The sequence below is a fragment of the Mixophyes fleayi genome, chromosome 2, assembly GCF_038048845.1.
Source record: "Mixophyes fleayi isolate aMixFle1 chromosome 2, aMixFle1.hap1, whole genome shotgun sequence".
NCBI classification, from domain to species: Eukaryota; Metazoa; Chordata; class Amphibia; order Anura; family Limnodynastidae; genus Mixophyes; species Mixophyes fleayi.
In genome coordinates this window covers 373,884,991-373,908,863 of record NC_134403.1, presented here as the reverse complement: position 1 = coordinate 373,908,863, position 23,873 = coordinate 373,884,991, and the positions used below count along the sequence as shown (strand labels likewise).

At 42.1% G+C, this 23,873-nt stretch overlaps 1 protein-coding gene across 8 annotated transcripts in view; it reads left to right on the top strand.

Moving 5' to 3' along the window:
- STXBP5L (syntaxin binding protein 5L) overlaps positions 1-23,873 on the top strand; it is a 280,722-nt gene that overhangs the window by 185,093 nt on the left and 71,756 nt on the right. For 4 of the 8 annotated variants that reach the window (XM_075197465.1, XM_075197461.1, XM_075197463.1 and 1 more), the window contains exons 10-19: positions 1,531-1,685; positions 3,498-3,570; positions 5,653-5,800; positions 7,755-7,822; positions 8,425-8,465; positions 10,808-11,025; positions 16,801-16,979; positions 18,348-18,473; positions 20,408-20,559; positions 23,312-23,383. In XM_075197465.1, the coding sequence (XP_075053566.1) occupies positions 1,531-1,685; positions 3,498-3,570; positions 5,653-5,800; positions 7,755-7,822; positions 8,425-8,465; positions 10,808-11,025; positions 16,801-16,979; positions 18,348-18,473; positions 20,408-20,559; positions 23,312-23,383 (1,232 nt within the window). The remainder of the gene's footprint in view (positions 1-1,530; positions 1,686-3,497; positions 3,571-5,652; positions 5,801-7,754; positions 7,823-8,424; positions 8,466-10,807; positions 11,026-16,800; positions 16,980-18,347; positions 18,474-20,407; positions 20,560-23,311; positions 23,384-23,873) is intronic. The other 4 variants (XM_075197467.1, XM_075197464.1, XM_075197466.1 and 1 more) reach the window with 1 other exon arrangement.

Here is a 23,873-nt window from a genome sequence, read left to right as displayed (position 1 = left end):
GACCAATCTTCATGAGGTCCATAGTGACAGGCTGCATTCTCATATTGGTTTGGTCCACATCTGGCTGCCTCTGCTCTGTGCCATTTATAGCCTGTTTGCACCATAAAGAAATAGTTACACATTTGTTATTCTCCTTGTTACAGGGTAGATAGAACTATGAGCTGTACCAAATCGCCCAAAAATACCAATGGCTCAAAACTATCACACTTTCTGACTGAAAATACAACAGATACATTTGTGTAATCATCGGGTGATCACACTAACGAGGTCCTGTGGGATCTGGGAAAATGATCCACTGTGGCAATCAGCATGTGTGGCTGCATGTCAGACGCCATCTACATGTAAGCCCATCGTACAGCAGGGGCGCACGGAGGATTGTCGGGGGGGGGGGGTTTCCCCGCCGACCGAAACCCCCCCCCCAAAAAAAAACCCACGAGCGAGAGCTTCTGCACATGCGCAGCAGCTCCGTTTCGCCAGCGCTGTCCTATACAGCAGCTGCGGCGCTGTCTAAGAAGCGTCTGCAGCGGTGCTGTATACAATACAGCACTGCCGCGGACGCTTCTTTGACAGCGCCGCGGCTGCTGTATAGGACAGTGGCCACTTATTTAGCGCAGGGGGGGTTTCTAGAGACTCAGAAACCCCCCCTGCGTGCGCCACTGTACAGGGTGATGTAATAGTGCTTACTACATGACTCCTGTGGGCTTTTCCTGCTACAGAGATATCATGTCAAATACATATATGTTAGATATATGCTCCTTAAAGAAAAAAGAAACCACCACTTATTTTAATACGATGTAGGAACACTTCAGTAAAAGACCATAAATAAAACCAAAAGCAAATAACATGGTAAAATAACCCTCAAACTTCCATCCAGCTCCCACTGTACCCTGGAAACAAACATTACAACAAGTTCTGTATTTATAGTTGTTTTCTGTCCCAGTCTCACTTCCAGGTTATTAAGATTTGCAGACAATGTCCATAGCGTTACTCGTTGTACGGTTAATGCTGTATGAGTTTATTGGGGATGGGTGGATCAATTATAATCAGATTAGCATATGATGATGTGTACTGGTTATGCAGTATGAATCATTCATTTTTTGCATTTATGAAATATCACATACACAGATGTCATCTGCTATACAGTGTCCAGGGATATAGCCCTATGTTCCCAGGGGTAATTCTCAGCATCTGCTTTTATATTATGACCATGTTCAGCGGTTTCATGCTGTGTGAGAGTGTGTGTTTGGTGATGATCATATTAGTGTGGCTATATCTTCTCCCTGTACACTGCAGAAAACAATGTGCAGCCATGGTACAGAAACATCAGGGTGTACAAAGTAGCACTATGTCTGTCCTGTCTCTATATAACTGTGTCATGCTAAGTACTGTACTCAGGTAGATACCAGGGCAATATGCTTTCATCTCAGCCTGAGGCAATGTATCTATAGCAATGGTAGGATGTCACTGTCATTAACTGCAGCTGTATGATCCTCTATATATACAAACACCTGCCCTTTGTTTGACTTGTAGTGAACCATTTATCATTTTCTCTGGCGGCTTGTCCTATGATAAAGCCAGCAGAAGACCAAGTCTAACTATTATGCATGGAAAGGCAATCACTGTGCTGGAGATGGATCACCCAATTGTGGACTTTTTAACTCTTTGTGAAACACCCTATTCAAACGGTAAGAGAAGACTTCTTACACCCACCGTTTGTTTATTAGACATTAGACACATTGTATGCCACCACTTACAGCGTGCTAACTGTCCTGGCTATATTTACCATATAGGCAAAGTAATCACTTACCTAGGACAGTACCTGACAGAACGCAGCACACAGATGGTTTTTGTTTTAATGTTTCTTTCTACCAATTACCTATTCTCCCAATAAAGATAATGGATATGGGGGTGTTGGATAGCGGGGCAATGAGCATTTGGTGTGCACAAGTCATTATGTATGGGGAGAGTGCCTCAATACACCCGAGCCAATTATACCATTGTTTTGTCCGGAAAATGTCCCTGATTTCAATAGTAGCTAAATACTAAACGTATAACTTTTCTTATTCTGTTGCATGTAATTCTCAGTATATGTCCTTATTCTCTAAGTATGCACAGTGGCACAGTACCACTTCTCTTCTCGTTATTATAACCTCATAGTAGCACGTTTCTTGTTTTGTATGCTGGATATAAGTATTGGTATCTTTTCATATTTATGTATTAGTAAGCAACTGTATAGTGTCCTTTTGTAAGTTAGTATTTTTTAGCAATAAATGTTCTTTCGCTGTATTTGTGTACAGTAAGCCATCTAATGGGAATGAAGCCTTATTGGCTTCACTCCTCAGTTTTGTGTGATTTATGTACATTAATTGTGTGCTTTTGTCTGAGACCTTACCTGTGTGTATTACACCCACTCCCTCCCATCTCTTAAATATAAATGAATATACAGGGTGCGTCCAGAAAGGATAAATCCTTTATCCTTTCTGGACGCACCCTGTATATTCATTTATATTTATCTATGTTTGGAGATTGGCAATCTCGTACAGGAGATGCGACAAGAGGATAAGTTATATTTTATATTTTTATATCTTTAGGAGTATACATGGTTTCAGCACAATAAGTCTTTTTTGTCCTTTTGCCCTCCCATCTCTTGCCTGCACCTAGCTCACCTCTTCCAGCTGTCTCTCTCCATTGGCCCTTTCCGTGCATTCATCTTTTCTTTATGCAAGAAACCATGTCTCCACCCTGCCTCTGTCTGCAGCTAATGCCCCATTTCTCTACTTTCCTTCTCACCTCTTACATCTGCTTCTGACCTACACCTCTCACTGCCTCTAGTAGTATTTCTCCTATGTTTCTCCCCAACTGACCAGACCTTCAGTCTTGCAGGTGCACTCTGAAAAGCCACCATTTACCTATATCCTATCCTACCCCCACCTGATACTATTCCCTCTGCATGTTCTACCAGCTACTGTCCCATGTCCTCCCACTAATTCCTATTATCTTCACATTGCCCCCTCTGTCTAGACTCTGTCCTCTCTACCCCCTTCATCAACCTTGTCAGTACTTTGTCTGTCTGTGTGACTTCTATTTTGTGTGATTTGCCATTCTCACCAGTGCTGCAGTTTTGTGGCCCGAAACAAATATATTGATGATGGTTCTATTCCATAATCTGTAAACTCCTCCCTTTTCGTTGTAGTATCACAAGCAAATATCTTTGCTATTTTAAATCAGTGTGCTAGGTACTACAATTTACTGGAACAGCTTATGATACTTGAAATATGACTTCAACCTTAATCACCTGCTTAAAACTCAGAAACACACTGCTACTGACATTGAGCTAATAGGTTTTTAGAAATTTACCCTCCATAACAAATCTTCCAATTGTGAAATGAATCAACATAATCTATACATAATGTACATAATGTATTTCCGTGATTACAGATACTGTAATTAGCTTCGGTCGGATTACAGCTTTAATTGGAAACTTGTGTTGTTTGTAGAATTCCAAGAACCATACGCTGTGGCTGTTCTGATGGAGAGAGACCTTATAGTGGTGGACCTTACACAGAGCAAGTAAGTCACATGCTCAGCTCTGCATTGTATCCGGGACCCCGTAGTGCCAGCAGTACTTCAATACACAACCTGTTACAGTCAGGGTCACAGCTTTAATCAGGGGACACAGCTAACTCTTCTAGAAGTGGATGAATCAGAGAATGTCCTCAAATATCTCTTTCATGGAACGATTATACATTTTTACTCCATATTCTATTAAATAGTCTTTTCTTAGGTTATAAAATGTCCTTTGATTTTCCTTGTTTAATCACCAAAAAGTGATTTTGTGCTTTCAGAAGACAGAAGTGGAGATTTCTAGCAATTAGAGCTGGTGTATTGCAGTGTTTGTGTCACAGTCTCTGCTGGAAGTGATAGGGTTACACAGGACTCTGACACTGTTGTGTGTAATTAAGTAGATAACACACAGCACCGATTATTGACCTATAATGCCAAGGAAAATTAAATGAAAAAATAATGGGAACATTTACAGATTACATTAATTGTATAAATAATTGGTAACATTTCAGCTAGAGGTTCTGCATATTTACTCACCTCTTCAGCTAATAAAATTAATAGCTTGATATTTATAATAGGAAAAATGACAATATTTTACTCTGCATGACTCATCTAGCATTGTACTCTTACAGCATCTGTATGATACTAAGACAACGCTTGCTGCAAAGTCCAGTTGTCGCAGCTGATATTTTACTGTATATGATTCTATGGTCCTGATTTACAGTTTGCCGTAAGTCCGTCGTCAGACAGTAAAATTGCGACTTGTGTAAAGTTAGCTACCTTGGGCACGCTCAAACTTGCATCTGTATTTAGAGAGCAGCGTATCTTGAGGCACCTTGCATCGTATCAGGGATATTAGAGCGTAAGTTCAGTACAGTGGAGACGTAGCCTTAAGGTATACATTTTATAAGGCGAGAAACAGGTCTGGCTCAAAAGCCCCTGTTGGTGATAATGATAATGACACATAGATAACAAGTTACACGTATTTTATGATTAAGTGCATTGATACCTTTTTGTGAATACGCTAAAGTTGCAATTTGCATACAACTCTAATAGATGGCCTATATGTGAATGCTGCCTTAACCTGTGCAGTAGAATGACCATATCTACTTATTAATCAGATCTGCTTTGCCAGGACTGTTACATTCATTGTTTGTGTTTTCAATAAGAGTCCATCATTGGTCCTGGTCATCCTAACATACAATGTCAGACATGGCGAGTTGTTTCATTGTTACATATTTCTGTCATTAGATGTGTTTAGCATTAATGGACATACAATATACAGTGAATATAGTAATTTTACAGTTTAGGAAGAGGTATTTAAATAAAGGGCTGATCAATATCAACTACAACATAGGAGAAAGTCAATTAGAGCCTTTCAGTACATGCTCTATAGAGGGGCATATGATGAAATAGGAGACTGGGATCTTGTAGAGAGTGGTTAGTAAATGTATGTACAACATGTACCAGATAACGATGAGGGGCATGATGATATGCGGATTGGTGGTATGATGAAGAACATTATATGGGGGATGATGACATGAACATGATGGGCACTAGACTCCTTGGTGACACTACACACGCTCCTTCAAGGTGTAAGCTGTGTGGGCCCACAAATGTCTTGTTACACCATTTCTGGGTCCTGCAAGTGTCAGTGTGCCAGTGCTTTGGGACCCCAGACAGTTAAATGTAATGCACATGAGACAATGAGGGTCCCCCAAAAATACAATCTTGGGGTCCTGACCCACATGTTGCCCACCTCAGATGCTATGGGTTATACAGATTTTTTTGATGTGTCCCACTATGTTGTGGGGTAATGTGACATACATACATCAAGAAGGTGTGCACCTCTTTACCAAGCTGGACTGAATACAGTGAGCATATGCAGAGAAGCAACATTGAGGTAGAGTTATCAAGCCTCATTTATCTGATATAATAATAGCTATTAATATAATGTAGGTATAATGTCAATTCTTTATACACATTGGTCTCATACTAGTGTTATTTAGTCTCTAGAGTCTCTAAGCTCAGGATTAACCAATATATATTCTCTCCATGATAACAAGTAACACTAGCTATTTCTTTCAGTTTTCCAATCTTTGAGAATCCCTATTCAATGGACATCCACGAGTCACCGGTGACCTCTACTGAATATTTCGCAGACTGTCCCCCTGACTTGATCCCAGTTCTTTATTCTGTTGGAGCAAAGCACAAAAAACAAGGCTATAGCAACAAGGTAAATGTGGGGATATGGCATTGTGCTATCTGATATGGGAATGTGGCACAATGTTTTATTATATAGTATCATCATCATCATTATTTATTTACATAGTGCCAGCATATTCCGTAGCGCTTTACAATTGGGATGGCATTTTCTAATATAAGAAGTTGCATTCTGTTTGGTAATAAAACATTAGTACCTGACATTTGTGGTAATTTATGACATGCAGACACAATATAAAAACAACACCTCTATATTCACTAATTTTGGGCTGGGTGCATTCTCATGTATTTACCTGGGATTTTCAGCTGCCCCACAATCTCTGTCTGGCGCTCTGTGTCTAAGCACTGCTACCTCAGTAAAGCTCCATGTATTATTAACCTGCTGTGAGAAGTAAGGGGAAACAATCTATCTCATGAATGTTGTAACTCTATTAGTTTAAGCATTTTTAGTTTATTCATGTCTAGTGCGAACGCTGGATGCCTTCTGTATGCCTGTGTACATGTCTTCCTAGTAAATCTAGTATTTTTTCTTTACTGTTCGTACTCTATATACAGAGTAACATACAACATAGACATGAAGGTGTAATCAAGGATAGTGAAAAAAACAGGACCAGGGGTGGGAAACAGTAACGGTATTCTATGTGACCAGGGGGGAGAGATGGAATCATGTGCAGGGACACCAATGGTAAGGATGTGTGGAAGAAGCAGTGGTGGATTGTACTGTGAGACCAGAGAGGAAGAGGCAATGGTGTGCAGTGAGACCAAAGAGGAAGAGGCAGTGTTGTGCAGTGTAGTGGGACCAGGGAGGAAGAGACAGTGGTGGGATGTACAGTGAGACCAGGGAGGAAGAGGCATTGTTGTGCAGTGCAGTAAGACCAGGGAGGAGGTGACAGTGGTGTGCAGTGAGATCAGGGAGAAAGAGGCAATGGTGTGCAGTGGGATCAGAGAGGGAGAGCCAGTGGTGTGCAGTGAGACCAGGGAGGAATAGGCAGTGGTGTGTAGTGCAGTGAGACCAGGGAGGAAGAGACAGCGGTGTGCAGTGCAGTGAGATCAGGGAGGAAGAGGCAATGGTGTGCAGTGCAGTGGGACCAGAGAGGGAGAGGCAGTGGTGTGCAGGGCAGTGAGACCAGGGAGGGAGAGGCAGTGGTGTGCAGTGCAGTGAGATCAGGGAGGAAGAGACAGTGGTGTGCAGTGCAGTGAGACCAGGGAGGAAGAGACAGTGGTGTGCAGTGCAGTGAGACCAGGGAGGAGGTGACAGTGGTGTGCAGTGCAGTGAGACAAGGGAGGAAGAGACAATGGTGTGCAGTGCAGTGAGACCAGGGAGGAAGAGACAGCGGTGTGCAGTGCAGTGAATCCAGGGAGGAAGAGACAGCGGTGTGCAGTGCAGTGAGACCAGGGAGGAAGAGACAATGGTGTGCAGTGCAGTGAGGCCAGGGAGGAATAGGCAATGGTGTGCAGTGCAGTGAGACCAGGGAGGAAGAGACAGTGGTGTGCAGTGCAGTGAGACCAGGGAGGAAGAGACAGTGGTGTGCAGTGCAGTGAGACCAGGGAGGAAGAGACAGTGGTGTGCAGTGCAGTGAGACCAGGGAGGAAGAGACAGTGGTGTGCAGTGCAGTGAGACCAGGGAGGAAGAGACAATGGTGTGCAGTGCTGTGAGACCAGGGAGGAAGAGACAGTGGTGTGCAGTGCAGTGAGACCAGGGAGGAAGAGACAGTGGTGTGCAGTGCAGTGAGACCAGGGAGGAAGAGACAGTGGTGTGCAGTGCAGTGAGACCAGGGAGGAAGAGACAATGGTGTGCAGTGCAGTGAGACCAGGGAGGAATAGGCAATGGTGTGCAGTGCAGTGAGACCAGGGAGGAAGAGACAGTGGTGTGCAGTGCAGTGATACCAGGGAGGAAGAGACAGTGGTGTGCAATGCAATGAGCACATATTCTATTATGATTTTTTAATGCCTGGTATTCTATGCAGGAATGGCCAATAACAGGAGGTACTTGGAACCTTGGAACTACAGCTTACCCCGAAATTATCGTTACAGGGTAAGACTGCTTGTCATACATGCTCTCAGTGAGATGGAGGATACCAGTCTTGTGCTAACATAGATGGATACACACTCACAGCAGGTGTCTCCAGGGTTCGGGAGCATTAGCAGATATTCTGAGAATTCATTAGGTCTGTGTGGTACTCAGTATTCAGTGCTTGCGGCAAATGAGTCAATGACAAGTTCACTGAGATGAATCTACATTAGGTTATTTATTAACTCAAAAGGTTGCAAACTACACAACCAATCAGACATTTGCTTTCTGTGTGCAACCTGCACAGGACAGATAGAAGCTAATAACTGATTGCTCTTTAAGTTCTCTTGTATGTGCCCTCATGTATGCTTATAATATACCTGTGCATTATAAAGAATAACTAATCCCCTAATGTAGATTATGAGGAGATTAGTAGCCTACTAGGAGTTAAATTCCTGGTATACAAGCACTGGCCCTTTGTGGAACCATAACACAACCTTAGGTAATATTATTTACAGTAAAGGATACATCATCCAATATATTAATATTATTACAGTTCATGCATCAGGTGGCTAAATGTATCACATCTACCAGAGCACTTACTAACATGTGTTTTGTGTTCCTAGGCACGCGGATGGTTCTGTTAAATTCTGGGATGCCTCTGCCAGTAAGTCTCAGTCTAATTTGTTTTAAAGATCACAAAGAACACCACTGTTTATTTCCTCTCTTTCTCCAGTAATATTGTATATCCTCTGTGTTTATTTATTAATCTTAATCTTAGACAGGCATATGTGCCTGTCTAGATTTATGGTAACCCCCAAGTGATTGTGGATCTAGAGTCATAGATATGAATATTTGGATTTTAATGTGAAGGTCTATAGCCTAATGGTATATTTTATGAATGTGATTATAATATATTATATGAATTATTATTATTATTTTGTGAGTTATCATCATCATCATCATCACCATATATTTATATAGCGCCACTGATTCCACAGCGCTGTACAGAAAACTCACTCACATCAGCCACCGTGCTGCCCACATTATGTGTTAAGTAAATTAATTCATAGGTGAGCTGTGTGCATTGTGACCTATGAGAGCTGTCTTGTGTGATTGCTGCTCTGTGACTTTGTTGTGTGTAGAGTTGTGAGTTGTAGAACGTATGTGTTTTGTGTGCTTTGTTTTTATTTTGTGTGCAGTGTCTTCTAAGTAATGTGCTGTGTGTCATGTCACCCTCCGCACAGGGTGTGTTGTGTAGAGGAAGAATTATATTGTGTTCCATATCTCCGCGCTGTGCTCACAGTAATGATGAGATTACAGTGTACAATTTTGACACTGCAAGCACTCCCATTGTCACATGAACCAGCGTTCATCTCCTGCACTTAATGTTAAATTATTGCAAATTAAGGTAAAATGTATTTGCTCACAAAAGCTAAAGTTGTCTGCATGCGTTTTATTAGTTATTTGACAAAAAATGCGACCCAAATAACCATGTTGTAAATGCAGGGAAATGGTTCCATTGAGCTGAGTGAGCAGCAAGTTATTTCCCTCGGTTAGTTTCCAGCATGTGCCTGGAGATGTTGACTACAGCTCATTTGGCAATAGAAGCACAGCTGGGGCTGGAAGAGTTTCTTGGAGCAGAAATCACTTCCACACAATGAACTTTCCGCTGATCCACATCTCCTAAAATAATCCAGCCAAAGGTGACAAATGTCACAACCCTCTGCTTAACCTTGTAAGCCCATGGTCCATTCCCCTCACCTACTTCACGCTCTATGCATCATTAATGTTATTGTTTGGGGAAATTAAATCTCCTCGGTTCATTGGATGTTTTTATATGTTAGTCGTCTGAAGCAGAGAACGAAACAGATATATAGTAATATAAAAAGTAACTGACAAGTGTAATGCTGAGGGTGCGCTAGAGGCAGAACTACTGTTTTATTACACTAATATAGTATATTCTGGGTTCCACCAGCTAACATGTCCTGAGTACAGTTGTGGCCACTGGGTATCCAGTGTGTATATAAGCCCACACAAACACTGTTTATTTCATAACGATAGTTCAGTAACTATATCACACACAGGAATAGGGAAAAGTCTGGCTTATCAGTAGTAGTGAAGCATGACGCATTGAATCAAAACGAAGGGGCCTCTGGTCTGAGTAAAATTATCCTACCCAGAGAAGTGAGACAGGGAACAGTGCAGATCTCACAACCCACATCCCCGCTTTGTGGGATGTGGGTTGTGAGACATTATGAACCAAACATACAAAAAGTTATTATTATTATTATTATTATTATTATCATTTATTTGTTGGGCGCCACAAGGTTTCCGCAGCGCCTTACATAGTACAAACAGTAGACCATACAGGGTGAAACATTACAGAACAATAAACACAGAGTACCAATGCTTCAGAAACTCCGGGCAGACATATGGAGTAAATACGGAGCAGAAGAGTCGGTATGGAGACAGGAGGGGAGAGGGGCCCTGCTCATGCGAGCTTACATCCTAAGGGAAGGTGGACAAAAAGGCACGAAAGGGAGGCAGTGATACAAGGGAGAAAAAGGGGCAGGGGAGAGGGGGGAGAACTGCAGAGTAGATGAGGGGTTAAGTGGATGGTTGGAAGGATTTCAGGAACAGGTGAGTTTTGAGTGCCAAAAGTTGTGTTAAATGTGTGTTTACATCCAGACTACTTATGTGAATATGGAGATAGTCAAGTAAAACATTCCATTATTGATTATATGTAGACAAGGTTCTAAAGTCTGAGGGTATTATCAGGATTGGAGCTGGGCCAGAGGGAAAGAAGACAGAGGGACACCTAACATTTTCATTCTGCAGATAATTTACATGTTGGATACCTTCAGAAGTATAATCTACGGTCATTTAATTAATTAATATAGCTGGCCTTCTTTTCCTCTTTAGCATGTACATGATTTCAGATACCACACATATGTATTACTGCATTCATTACACTGCTATTCAGCATAGACTCTAAATATTTTTCAGTCAACCTCCAGATGTTATACAAACTGAAAACATCCAAGGTGTTTGAAAAACAGAAGCCGGGAGACGGGAAGCAGACATCTGAATTAGTGGAGGACGATCCTTTTGCCATCCAGATGATGTCTTGGTGTCCGGAAAGCAGAATCTTCTGTGTAGCTGGAGTATCGACCTACGTTATAATATATAGATTCAGCAAAAATGAGGTTGTGACGGAAATAGCGGTAAGTGTTCTATTGTAGTAGTCCGTGGTGTGTAGTGAAAATGACACTGGCAGGTGCAGGAAATACTGTACATTTAGTCATATCATTGAACATAGCAATGCCTTGCTTTTTAAATCATTTGGGGTAATTTATAACAGGGAACGGTGGTGCATTGTTGTGTGCTCCAGGAATGTGTGCACAAACAGTGCAGGCATCTATTTCTGATGGACAATCTGCAGATTGTGCAAAAACAACATGGCAGATGATCCTGATATATCGAAGCACACAAACCTTAATGTAATACATGCTGCCAAAAGTAAACCCAATAACAGCTACAAAGCCAATCAAATAAATCTAACATGCCCCTGTATAGGGACTAATAGGGTCATTATAATGAGACTACAATCTGATTTCATCCACACTTCACTTCAGGGTCTGATTTCTGGAGCGACACTTTCTTGCTGTAGACTGGATACAGAATAAATGGAGCATATTACATTAACATTTTAATGTTTCATGAGTTTGGGGATTTATAGCTGAAATCAAAATGGCCACATAAGATGTTATATTATTATAAAATAAATGTAACTGTCCAATACACATTTAGCGTAGTTGAATGTCAGTATATTCCCATAGCTCTAAACAAGACTGCAAACACAGACCAGTCCATGCTACACTTTACTGGAGGAAGCAATGTAACTATTTACTGATGTATAAAATATAGACAACAGTTACTGTGACAAAATCATTCACACACGAGAATAGATTAGCTATATAACATTGCTGCTCTTACAAAGTGCTGCACCTTTATGAAAGACATTTTATAATTTTATATCCGGCTACATTAAGGGTTCCTTACAGTAAGAGTCCAACCTATTGTACCGTCATTTACTTTATATGTCCTAGAAAGAGCTGAAGAGAAGGCCTGGGGAGAAAACGATTGTAAAAACTGGATTTTTATTACATTACATTAAATTCTTTTCTCTGCATCCACTGGATGATGCTGGGACACTGGGGTATGGAGGCTTCAAGGTGGAGTTTGGGCACTTTAAATGTAGCACTACAAGTCTAAACTCCTCCCTCTCTATTCACCGCACTGTGCCCCAAAGCACAGAACAAGAAGAGCCTAACAAGAAATTATAAAAACAAGGTTCTCCAAATACAACCAGCTGTTTTAACTGAAACTTTAATAATGAGATGAGGAACATAAAAGGAAGTTATCTACTTTCCATCAATGGCTCAGAGAATAGGATTTAATGTAAGTATGATTATCTTTCATCCTTAAAAGGGACACTTGAACACCTGGGAGTTTCCAAAGCTGCCTCCATGGAAGGGAAGGCTCAGAAGTTGCGGAGCATAGCACTTTCCATTTAGAAATGACATACTTGGACGCAAAAAATGTTGAACCTGTAAAGCTTTGTGAATGTGTTTACTGAAGACTAAGTGACCATCTAGCACAGCTGCTCAACCGAACTCATGCACCGCCCAGAATGTGGTAGAATGTGCTGTCACATTTTCAGGAACAGACTGCCCTGCTCCAATGTAAGCCTTACAAAATACCAAAGTAATCCACCTAGCAATGGTCTGCTTGGATGCAGGCCAATCTTTCTTGTGGTCATAATAGAGGACCAAAAAGTCATCCTGTCTAAGAATCAGAATCACAATCTTGATTTAGGTGATATTTTGGAGACCACTTTGAGCTGAAAGGAATGTTTAGTTTAAAGAACTGCCTTGTCTTCATGACAGATGAGATATGGAGACTTACAAGACAATGAACCCTAAACTCTCTTAGCTGTGGAGCTAGCTAAAGGAAAAATTGTATTCCAGGTAAGTAATTTAACTCCATTGAATCCAACGGTTTGAAACAAGGATGCTCCAAAGGCTGTCAACACCAACTTGAGATCCCAAGGATCTATTTCTGGAATGTATGAAGGCTACACATGCATTATCCCCTTTCGGAAAGTCTGCACCGTCTGTAAAAGAGCAAGTTTTCTTTGAAAGAAAACCAAGAGGGACGAGACTGATCCTTCAAAGAGAGCTAATTCGCATTCCACTTTACAGACCCTTCTGTAAGAACAACAGTAGACAGGCCAACTGAAAAGAAGAGATAAAAAATCCTTCCTTTCCCACCAGAAAATTTAAATCTCCCACAACTCGTCATAATTCATATCTGAAACTGGCTATCTAGCTTTCAGCATGGTTTGATCCACCCTATCAGAGTATATCTTAGCTCTAAGGACCATGGCTTCAACAACTATGCTGTTAAAGAAAGCTGAGCTAAACCTTGGTGATGAAAAGTCCCCTGACCTAACAGTTAACAGCCAGGTACCGTGATGGGTCCTCTATCATGTAGAGAATGTTTATGTATCACGACCTTCTTGGCAAGTCATGTGCTACCAGTATTACCTGAAACCCAGTTCTCAGTTTTCCGCTTCTGGAATGAATACCATTGTGGCAGCCGGAACATTCCACACTGCCCATTGCATGATGCTGCTGGTTCCAGCATATTTATTGGTAGCTTTGAGTCCTCTGGATTGCAAAGACCCCGAAAGAGTCACTGAAGAGTGACAGACCCCAGCCCCGAAGACTGGTGTCCATTGTCACAATTGTCTAATCTCAAATGAAGAGGCGACTATTGTTGAATTTGTCAGTCACCAGAGGAGCTACTGATGCACCTTTTGGAGATATTATGATGACCTGGTCGGTCAGAAGGTATGACTTGTTCCATTTTGATAACTAAATGGAACTCCATTGAGCGGAAAAATTGTCCCGTCTTGAAGTTTGAGACCATAATTTCCTAAGACCTTCATGCAAAAATGAATGACGTCAGTCTGCGAGTTAACAGGGACTGGCAAGAACACCTTCTGCTGGTGTCGAACAGTAGCCCCAGAATAATCATCTGCTGTAAAGATGTAAAGTTGGATTACTAGTTATTTAATGACCCATCTATGAGATTCTAAGGACTGGGCGATCTCTTGTACATAGGCCTGGAGCAAGGTCAGAGATCCAGAGAACCACAGAAGGGTAACCAATACTGCCTTGATCTTAATGAATACCCTCTGCCTTGTCCCCTTGCCAAAAGGTAGAGCCTGAAATTGAAAATGATGGGTCTTAACTGTAAATCTGAGAAGTCACTGTGCCCTTCCTAAATTGGAACATGCATGTATGTGTCTTTGGCGTCCATGGACACCATGAACTTGTTCTGTTCCATGCTACTCATGACAGACCTCAATGACTCCATCCTGAACCTGTACACTTGAAGCTGGATGTTTAAGGACCTCAAGTTCAGAATGGGCCACATGAATCCATCTGGTTTCTGGACCAAGAAAAGATTTCAATAGAAATCCAACCCCTTCTACTCCTCCAGGACTGGAATGACTACCCCTGCAGAGATCAAGGACTGAAAGGCTTCCTTAAGAGTAGAATGTTTTGTTTTGTCTCCAGTAAGACCAGTGGTGAAAAACTGTCTGGAGACCATTTTCAGGAGATTTATGATGTATCTCTTATTTATGATTCCTCTCACACTGAGGTGGAATCAAACCACTCGTTCCAGAAGAGAAGCAGACTGGCTCCCACCCGGGCAGTTCTCATGAGCCTGCCTATTAAGCTAACTGTCTGAGGGATTGAGAGCTGGACACTTAGCTACCCAAGCCTGCTTTCCTCTCTGCTGACCTCCTTGAGGAGCAGATGATTGTCCTCTGGAAGGCTGACTCCTTGCTTACCTTGGCTGATCCTAGACCCAATGATCCCTACATCCAAAGCCATGTTCCCCAGGTATTCGGATTCTTTACAAAAGTCAGCAAATCCAATTTGGGCCTTCCTGATAGCAAATCCTTCCTCAGTTGCTCCTACGACCTCTTATTGACCCAAGCTGAAGCTAATATGGGTCTAAGAGAGGCTCCCACAACATTATAAGCGGACTTTAGGGAGACTTTGATTTTCCTATCTTGGCTGTCCTATAAGGCAGCTGCTTTTTTATAGTCAGAATGGTGATAGTTTTAGTTAAGCATGCAATGGAAACATCCACCTTAGGCAGTGACTCCCATTTCACAGTATCCAGTATTGTTCACAGTATCCTTGCTGGGGAGAGGATAAAGGTTTTGCAACCTGCGTGAGACCTGAAATCTACGCTTCACATACAAGGTCTTCCAACTGAGGGGAAGGAAACAGTCTGTTTCTTCTGCCTCCTAAACTGCAAACTGGCTTGCACATTCAACTTCTCGCTGGCCAGAATATTTAGTGCTTGCCAGAGAGTTCGCACTAAATTCTTTACTCCCTGCTTCCAAGAAAACCTCAAGGTCAGAATCTTTTACCACTTTGCCTTCTTCCCGGCAAGAAAATTCTGGAGCAAGGATGGCAACCTTCCAGAAGAATGGCCCCCTCAGTCTACCTATACCTATGCAGGGCTGCCACAACTGGTAGCCAGCCCCATCTTACTTACATCTAGCTATGTCACAGTCCAGTGCTGGCTTGGCTACCTGATGGGACTAGTGCCTCGGGGTTCTGGACATGACCAGGAGACAGTCTGATGGTGAAAGTAAGCTGAAGGAACGGGACGGGGGCAGGGGTTGGCAGCAGTACCTCCTCAGCACTTCCACTGGGGGGAGGGGGGTTTGACAGCAGTACCTCCTCAGCAGGGGGGAGGGGGGGATTTGGCAGCAGTACCTCCTCAGCACTTCCAGTGTGGGGGGGTTGGCAGCAGTACCTCCTCAGCACTTCCAGTGTGGGGGGGTTGGCAGCAGTACTTCCTCAGCACTTCCAGTGTGGGGGGGTTGACAGCAGTACCTCCTCAGCACTTCCAGTGTGGGGGGGTTGACAGCAGTACCTCCTCAGCACTTCCAGTGTGGGGGGGGGGTTGGCAGCAGTACCTCCTCAGCACTTCCAGTGTGGGGGGGTTGGCAGCAGTACCTCCTCAGCACTTCCACTGGGGGGAGGGGGGGTTTGACAGCAGTACCTCCTCAGCAGGGGGGATGGGGGGGGTTGGCAGCAGTACCTCCTCAGCACTTCCAGTGTGGGGGGGTTGGCAGCAGTACCTCCTCAGCACTTCCAGTGTGGGGGGGTTGGCAGCAGTACCTCCTCAGCACTTCCAGTGTGGGGGGTTGGCAGCAGTACCTCCTCAACACTTCCACTAGCTGCCACGGCTCTTTTAGATGGCAGAATGGCAAAAACATAAGTAAAAACATGGCAGCTCAAGGAAAATGCGCCCATTTCGGTGGGCACTTTGACCTTTCTGGAGGTATAAAGGGGGAAGAGTTTATACTTTTTGTGCTAAATGTAAAGTGCCCAAACTCTAGCATAAAGCCTCTATACCCCAGTGTTTCAGTGTCCACCATAAGTATGATAGAGAATGGAGACTTATTCCCAAATAGAATGAGGATTATAAAATAGCAGATTTGTGAATGAGATTAGATACATTGGGCCTAATTCATTAAGGAAAGTTAGCAAAAAATATTAGTTTTTTTGCTGGACAAAACCAAGTTACAATACAAGGGGTGCAATTTAGTTTATTATTTTGCACATAAGGGAAATACTGACTGTTTTTCAAGTAGCACACAAATACTTCATAGCTTTATTTTTACAATTAATTTTAAAGTTGATCTTGGACATGCCCTATTTCAACTATAAATCTGTCCCCACATTTCAAATTTACTTCCCCTTCCAAAGCAACATGATTTTGCCAAGGTACAAAGTTACTCATTTTGTTTGCTTTAATTTCCTTAATGAATCAGGTCTATTGTCATTAATGACTTTACTGCATTTTGCACTGAGGTGATTCATCTGTTTGTTTCCTGTAAGTCCCTAGAATTTCGGCTGCAGAACGAAGTGGAGGACATCATAACTCCTGACCCAGACACTATCTCTCCTTTTCCTGAACCTACCTGTCAGCCTCTGTCCTTGAAGAGCAGGAACCTGGCAGGCAGTGCAAACACAGTGACAAGTGAAGGGCCCCTGAGGGACAGTATGCCATGTCTGAGGTGAGAGCTGCTCACTGCATCCTGTAATCCATCTATAGGCTGATTATTGAAGTAGCACGCAAAATGTCTGTCTCCGTGTGTAGGTAACAGGCACACATTAACAACATGGAGCTTATGACCTTATGATATGAAGGTGACGCATATTCCAGTGTCACCTGTAAGCCATGTGATCTGAAAAGGTGCCGTCCTACCCAGTGAGTCCTCCAACAAGAACCCAGATAGGTGTCCTGCACACCCTGAGAGGAAAGGGGAATGATTGTGCGGTTTGTGTGGGTTTTATCTGGAATTATACAGCCGATGAGTCCCTATAAAGTGTAGAGATCTAATATGTTCAGATTACAGTGATTAGTAGAGCGCACACTATAACAGGATGCAGCAGAGAGTAGCCTAATAACCACATAACACTGGCAGCAGCAAGCCTGGAAAGCTGTAATTTAATAGCAATTACAGTATTATTCAGAGAGCATTCCCTACAAAAGGCTCAGTGTAGTTATAATTAACTGTGTTTCAGCATTTCTCAATTTGTTGAAACAACAACTCATTTTGTCTAATTCTAGGTTAGTAGAAGGATTTTTGTTGTCCTTTTTTCTGCTAGTTTTCTATGTAAATGTATTTGTTCACTGATTATTCAAGGAAATGTAGCTGAATTAATGATGATTAGAGCATTGTGAGGACCTTTAACCCCAGTGAATGTATTAACTGCTTATTCTTAAAGGAACAGCAGAATTATGTCTCAGATTTTTGGTTAATGAGGTAATAGTATTGGTACAGTTTCTTCTGACAGAGGCGAGGAATACTGATGGTGAGTTTCTATGTATTATTTCCAAGGGACTGCTTACATGGGCGAAGCATATTGTATAAACCACTGAGGAAGTTCAGAAATCATATTTGGACTGAAGTTAGGCAAACAGATGGCGCAGGTTCCTCACGCCCTTATAGCATTGGTTCTCTGTTTTATCTCTGAAACAGAATATACATACAGGCCGGTGGTAAACTGATTACTAGAGGTTACCAGGCCTCATGATGCACTAAATGGGCTGGACAATAATACATGAGGACCTCACCAATAAGACGCTTTATGCACAATAAGAAACTGGCTCTCTCTCACAATATCGCACTAAGTGGAAATATGTATTATAGATTTAGCTTCCGGGGAAGAGATGATGAAATCCTGAGTAATAGATGTCTATGAGGTACAGAGAGGACAAAAGGGTTAGTGATTAAGAGGAATGTTGCCTTTTTATCTACATGTTACATTCTATGGAAGCAGGGAAACTATTACATATAGCATATATCTGATGCAAAAATGCTCTGTGACAACACCAGAACTGTCATTGATAATGATAATGTCTGCTCCTTTTCTCTCAGTGTGAAGAATCGTGCAGTGCGGATGCCCCCCGGGTACCAGGCAGAGCTCGTAGTCCAGCTTGTGTGGGTAGACGGAGAACCTCCGCAGCAGATCACCAGTCTAGTTGTCAGCTCTGCCTATGGCCTGTGAGTAAAGGCAGGACATTGTGTTAGTCTGATTATTACCTGGGTATAACAGGTCTGTCTGGTGCTAATGTTTAGTGCAAAATGTATGGCTGTTTGCCCAGAGGCAGTATAATCAATGGGTTTTGTTTTTGCCGGATATGTAGTTCCATGATAATGTACCAGCTAAATAATTGTAACAGTGTGAAACATAAATTACCAGATAACTATGGACATTGAGGAACTACAGGCAAGTAAACTTTTGAGGTGGGATATAACTTCTGATACACCATCCAAAACAACATTGTCTGTTTTATGTGGAATTATCCTTTAATCTCCATCATCCACTCCATGGAGGAGGTTATCTTTATCCAGAATTATTTCCGTTTTAGTGACATCCTTTCTCCATTTTCCCTACTTCACAACTTACAATAGAACTACAGTGCAAATCTTGATGACCAGCAGATTGTTCCACTCTGTACTTTCTACTGTACTAAAATGGGGAGTCTGACTGTTACCGTGTTATTTGGAAGGTGTTACCGTGGTAGTCCTGTGATGCCTCCATTATTTTTATGAACTGCATTGAGTACCAGACTTCGTCACTTGAACTTCTTGTCCTCTGCCAGCTGTCAGTTCTGTGAGCTTCCTCAGTACAAGTATTTCACCTGGCAGTACGCCTTCCTTCTGGGGTCTTGTTGTGTAAGGGACAGTTTAGGATCTTGAGGTTAACATAATTTGCCCATGGCCTCTTCATTTCATCTTATGGTGGTTGATGCCATTCATATCAACAAAGAGGTTTCATCCTTTTATCTGCACCCTTGTAATGAGCATTTACATTTGATTTGGGCTCTCCGCTTCTGACACTTCTCCCAGGAATTAGGGAGGCTCAGGTGCTGGCAAAATAAGCAATTGCTGCCCATTCACTGGTCCTTATCTCAATCATATATGCATTCGGGCAGATTAATTCTTTTATTAGTTTGCATTCATTCCGCTCAGACTGTCACTGCTTCCTGATCCTTGGATAATCTGGCTTCCGCTGACCAGATGCGCCTGCATGCATGGGAGAAGTTCTAGAATGTCCACATTTATTGGTTCAGCAAGTTCTTGTTCATTTCCTTCTTTTTCCTTTGTGGTGTTTTCTCTTTGTCTACCTACTAATGGGAAAATTCTTTACTTGAGGCCGGTAATGCTGGCACAGTGATCTCATCAAGTTATTTTATAGTTTTTATATACAGATATTCTTTTCTCAAGGGGTTGGCTATACTTCACTGGTTCCTGTTTATCTCTTCCTAGTAAACATATAGGCTACTTTATATACCAGGGAAATCTACATCCACAAGTAGAGTTTTATATATGTTGCATGCATCCCAGTTGTCAGGAGTGTGTGTTGGGGGACATTGGGACTGTCTGTATTACATGTGGCACATTTGTGTTATGAGGATACTGGGTAATGTTTAGCCCCGTTCACCCTGCCAGCCGATTATTCTCCTCATAGGTTAGATCTATGCGTTGTCTCTGGTCTTCTGGTATATGCAACAATACCAGCAGGACCTAATTAATGCTTCACTCTGCCCTAGGCTAATAGCACGTTGTACTTTGAAGGTAAAACAAACCCTTCTATAATTTAAATATGCTTATCTTCACCCTCCCAAACAATGTTTATGTTCCCATGCACCTAATCCGTACTACTCCAGTCATGTCCATCTCCTCCCATCAGAAAACTTGTGCTCCCCTGCAGAAGCCACCGTCTCCATGTGATACCAGAACATCACGAAAGAGCATCTGCGCTGTCCATTTGCACCTTTGAATTTTCATAAATGGCTTTTTATTGTATTTATATTTTTAATGTGTCACATTAACATGACATACTTTATGTGGTTAAATAATAAGTGAAACTATGACAAGAGCATGGATGTAACATGTAAGTGTGATGTGTGTTTTATATTTACTTGTTTCAGCGTTGCCTTTGGAAACTGTAACGGATTGGCTGTTGTAGATTACATTCAGAAAACCATCTTACTCAGCATGGGGACAATTGATTTGTATGGGACCAACGACCCGTACCAGCGACAGCTGCGCTCTCCTCGCAAGAGTAAGCAGTTCACTGCAGGTATGGGCTGCAAAGAGTGTTACTGTCTACCCATCCGTCCTGCATGAGATTATACAGCTGCATGAGAAATGTATTACATTCACAACACAGCCCCTGGCCCTGCATTTCAGCAGTAATCTCATCTATCTAGCCATCTGCTCTTCTTACTAACAATATTACTTCGATTAGATTATTTCCAGGAATCCAGTGTGACACTTGTGTGACCCATGTAACATCTGTGCTGCCCTAAGGATAAACTCTTATATCATGGTGTTACACTCATGTGTGACTGGGGAAAGGCATCTTCTTAGTTCATATGATTATTACTAAACACTGAAAGGAATAAGAGACATGTCACATTGTGCCTCCCCTTTATCTTGTGGGGTTCAGTGAGTTCTTAGGGAAATATCATGGTTAGTTCTCTAGCTTATCACTTAGAGGAAATGACTGAAATAGTGGATTACACATTCTTGTATAAATGATGTTATTTGTACGTTCTCCTACAAACACAAGAGCGAACGTCTTATTAATGTCTAGTAATCCCAGCAGTACAGAGGAGGTCATTCCTCCTCCAGCCAGGCAGGGTGGGTATGATACTGAGCTGTACTCCTGTGTGGTCGCATTGTGTCAGGGGTGGCTGAGCCCATAGCCACAGGACGCTGTCTCTCTATCTCCACAAAGAAAGAACACAACAACAGTTACACGCTGAAAGCATTATCACACAAGGATGAATTCATCCATCAAACCCTGTGAGCTCCTGTGACGTACAATCAAATCTGTTTTATGTAAAAGGAAAACAGACTTGATAACAGGAGATTTTTTGCAGACTTATTAAATCTGTCTGTGGAAATGTTGTTTTTATTAGATGTTAGGAAACATTGTGCTGATAATGTGACACACATCAGGAAGAAAGCAGCATGTGGCCTGGACCCTCTTATTGCCTTTGTCAGTTGATGTACCTAATACACTAATCTAGGATCCAGCCCAGGAGCACATAATGCAAGTACCTCAATCAATATGATCATTCTGTTGTGATCTGATAATTGGAGCATAATGAGGACTTTTGAGACAAATTAGGGACCAACTGCCTGTTCCTTCGCCAATAGAGGCAGCCATTTTACCATGAGAGGAGGGCATCACCATGGTGAATGGGTGCCGGGCTCCCCTGACACTGGCGGCGCAGCAACTCAAAGCTGGTTTAGGAAAGGGTGGTGACCGCCTAGCACTTGAAGCGGTGTGCCCTGGGGTATGTGGCCTGGGGTATGTGCCCTCGGGTATGTGGCACGTCCACGCCACTTTTTTTGTGCGCGGCAGCGTGATTACATCCGGGACAGTGTTGGGAGGTATGAATTTCCCAGTGATATAGGCTGCATATGATTGCCTACATTTGACTTATGTTATCTCTGATCTCTAGTGAATGATTATTGGCTCAGCCCACAAACTGTCTGCCTCCGGTGTGCCTTACTGTTGTGCATTCAGAGGGGACTAATCCACAGCTTATCTCACTTTGACTTTGTGAAATGTTAATCAGTTGTATAAATACAATTGTTCCTTACATACCAACAGAAATACTAATTCTGACCAAGTCTGATCACAATTGTGCAACTTCAGAGAATCTTATATACACGCACAGCTTAATTCCAGGATACTGCTGGTTTAATAGACATATTATTATGCTTCATCAAAATATGTGCAGATCTTACTGTAGAAGCAGCATTTATAATAACGGGGTATCCAGGAAGGTTCATACCCTACAGTCTGGCGTGACCCTGTGTGTATCACTGTGCTATCCGGACGGTGTCCAGTTGTTACTGATATTTATCTTACTAACAGGTGGAAATGTTGCTTCCTTTTACATGTCTGGCAGCCCGGTATAGTGGGCACTTTTACATTGCTTCCAAAATAGCGACATATGACTTATTAATGACTGTAGCAGCAATGGCTAGAGCAATGTACTACTAAGCAATGACCCTTCATCAGCCAGTTTAACATCTGGGGACATACTCAGCAATAATCACACAGCACGTGCCTCTCTGGAGCTTATTCTGCTCAATTATTGTGCATTAGTCAATTTATTTAATATGTTTCACTGATTTGCCTGCATTACATGTTTTTTATATTTATTTTGATTTATTTTTTTGTTTGGGAAAATGTGTGTGGATATGAAGAATTGGCTGAACATCTTCATACAAATAGCATGGAAATTGTTACTGTATATTGTCACAAACTGATGTGTGTAGCTATGTCCGTTATATAGCGCACTGTGTGACAGCCTACTCTGTGCTGACTAATCCAGCGTAGGCTGCAATCCTCAATGGACCCACTGTAACTTTATATCTTTTCCTGCATACTCCCAGACTCGGGGTCTCCATTCCCTGCTCAGTCCAGTGTGTTTCTTAATGACCGTCAAACAATTATCCATTATGCCTGTATTATTTATTGGCATATAGTGTAATACTGTACTGCAGCTTTCTTAGTAGAAGAATAATACCAGGATACATCTCATGTTGCCCTCATAGTGTGTAATTTACTATTATACCATGAAAGTTTCCTATCCCCATCCTTTTGTACCATTCCGATTAAGCACACCGGTCATCAGTAACCACACGCGTTTTCCCAAAGACGACTGTCCTGACTGGTTGACGCACTGGGGGTGAGTGTTCATGTGGAGCGCTATGAACATCACCTTCTTTCACCGCACACTGTTTTTTCTTTCTTTCCTCTGCCTGCTGCTGCGGCTGCTGATCTGCTGATGCGCTGGCATGTTCCACAGACAACTTTTGCATGCGTGGCCTGTCTAATTTTTACCCAGATTTAACGAAACGGATCCGTACTTCTTACCAGAGTAAGTTCTCCAAGGGCTGAGCCTGGAGCTTGTGTTTAGCACCTGTGTTACTTGTTCTGTGAACAACACATTCCTCATTGCATGAAAGTTTTATTTTTATTATTTTATTCACAGCTGAGGTTGTTTTTATAGTCTTAATCACCTTCCTAGATTATACTCTATAAACCAGCTGATAATTTCATGAAATTTGCAGTCATTGCCTAATATTCTGTTCTTGGTACAATACAGCCCTCTGTCTTGTGTTATGTGCACCCTTACAACCAGTGCTGAGCCCTGCATGAAGAGATGCATTCATTTTTTTTAGCAGCAATGGATTTCAGTTAAACATGCTTTAGTCTCCTGACCTTTCCCCAATTCTTTATGGGAAACCAATAAGAAAACACGGATTTGTTGAATATTAGATTAGAAGTTGTATTAACAAAATATATATATATCATTAGAAATGATTACACATTATAAAACACATGTGTTTATTACCCCCCATGGATCG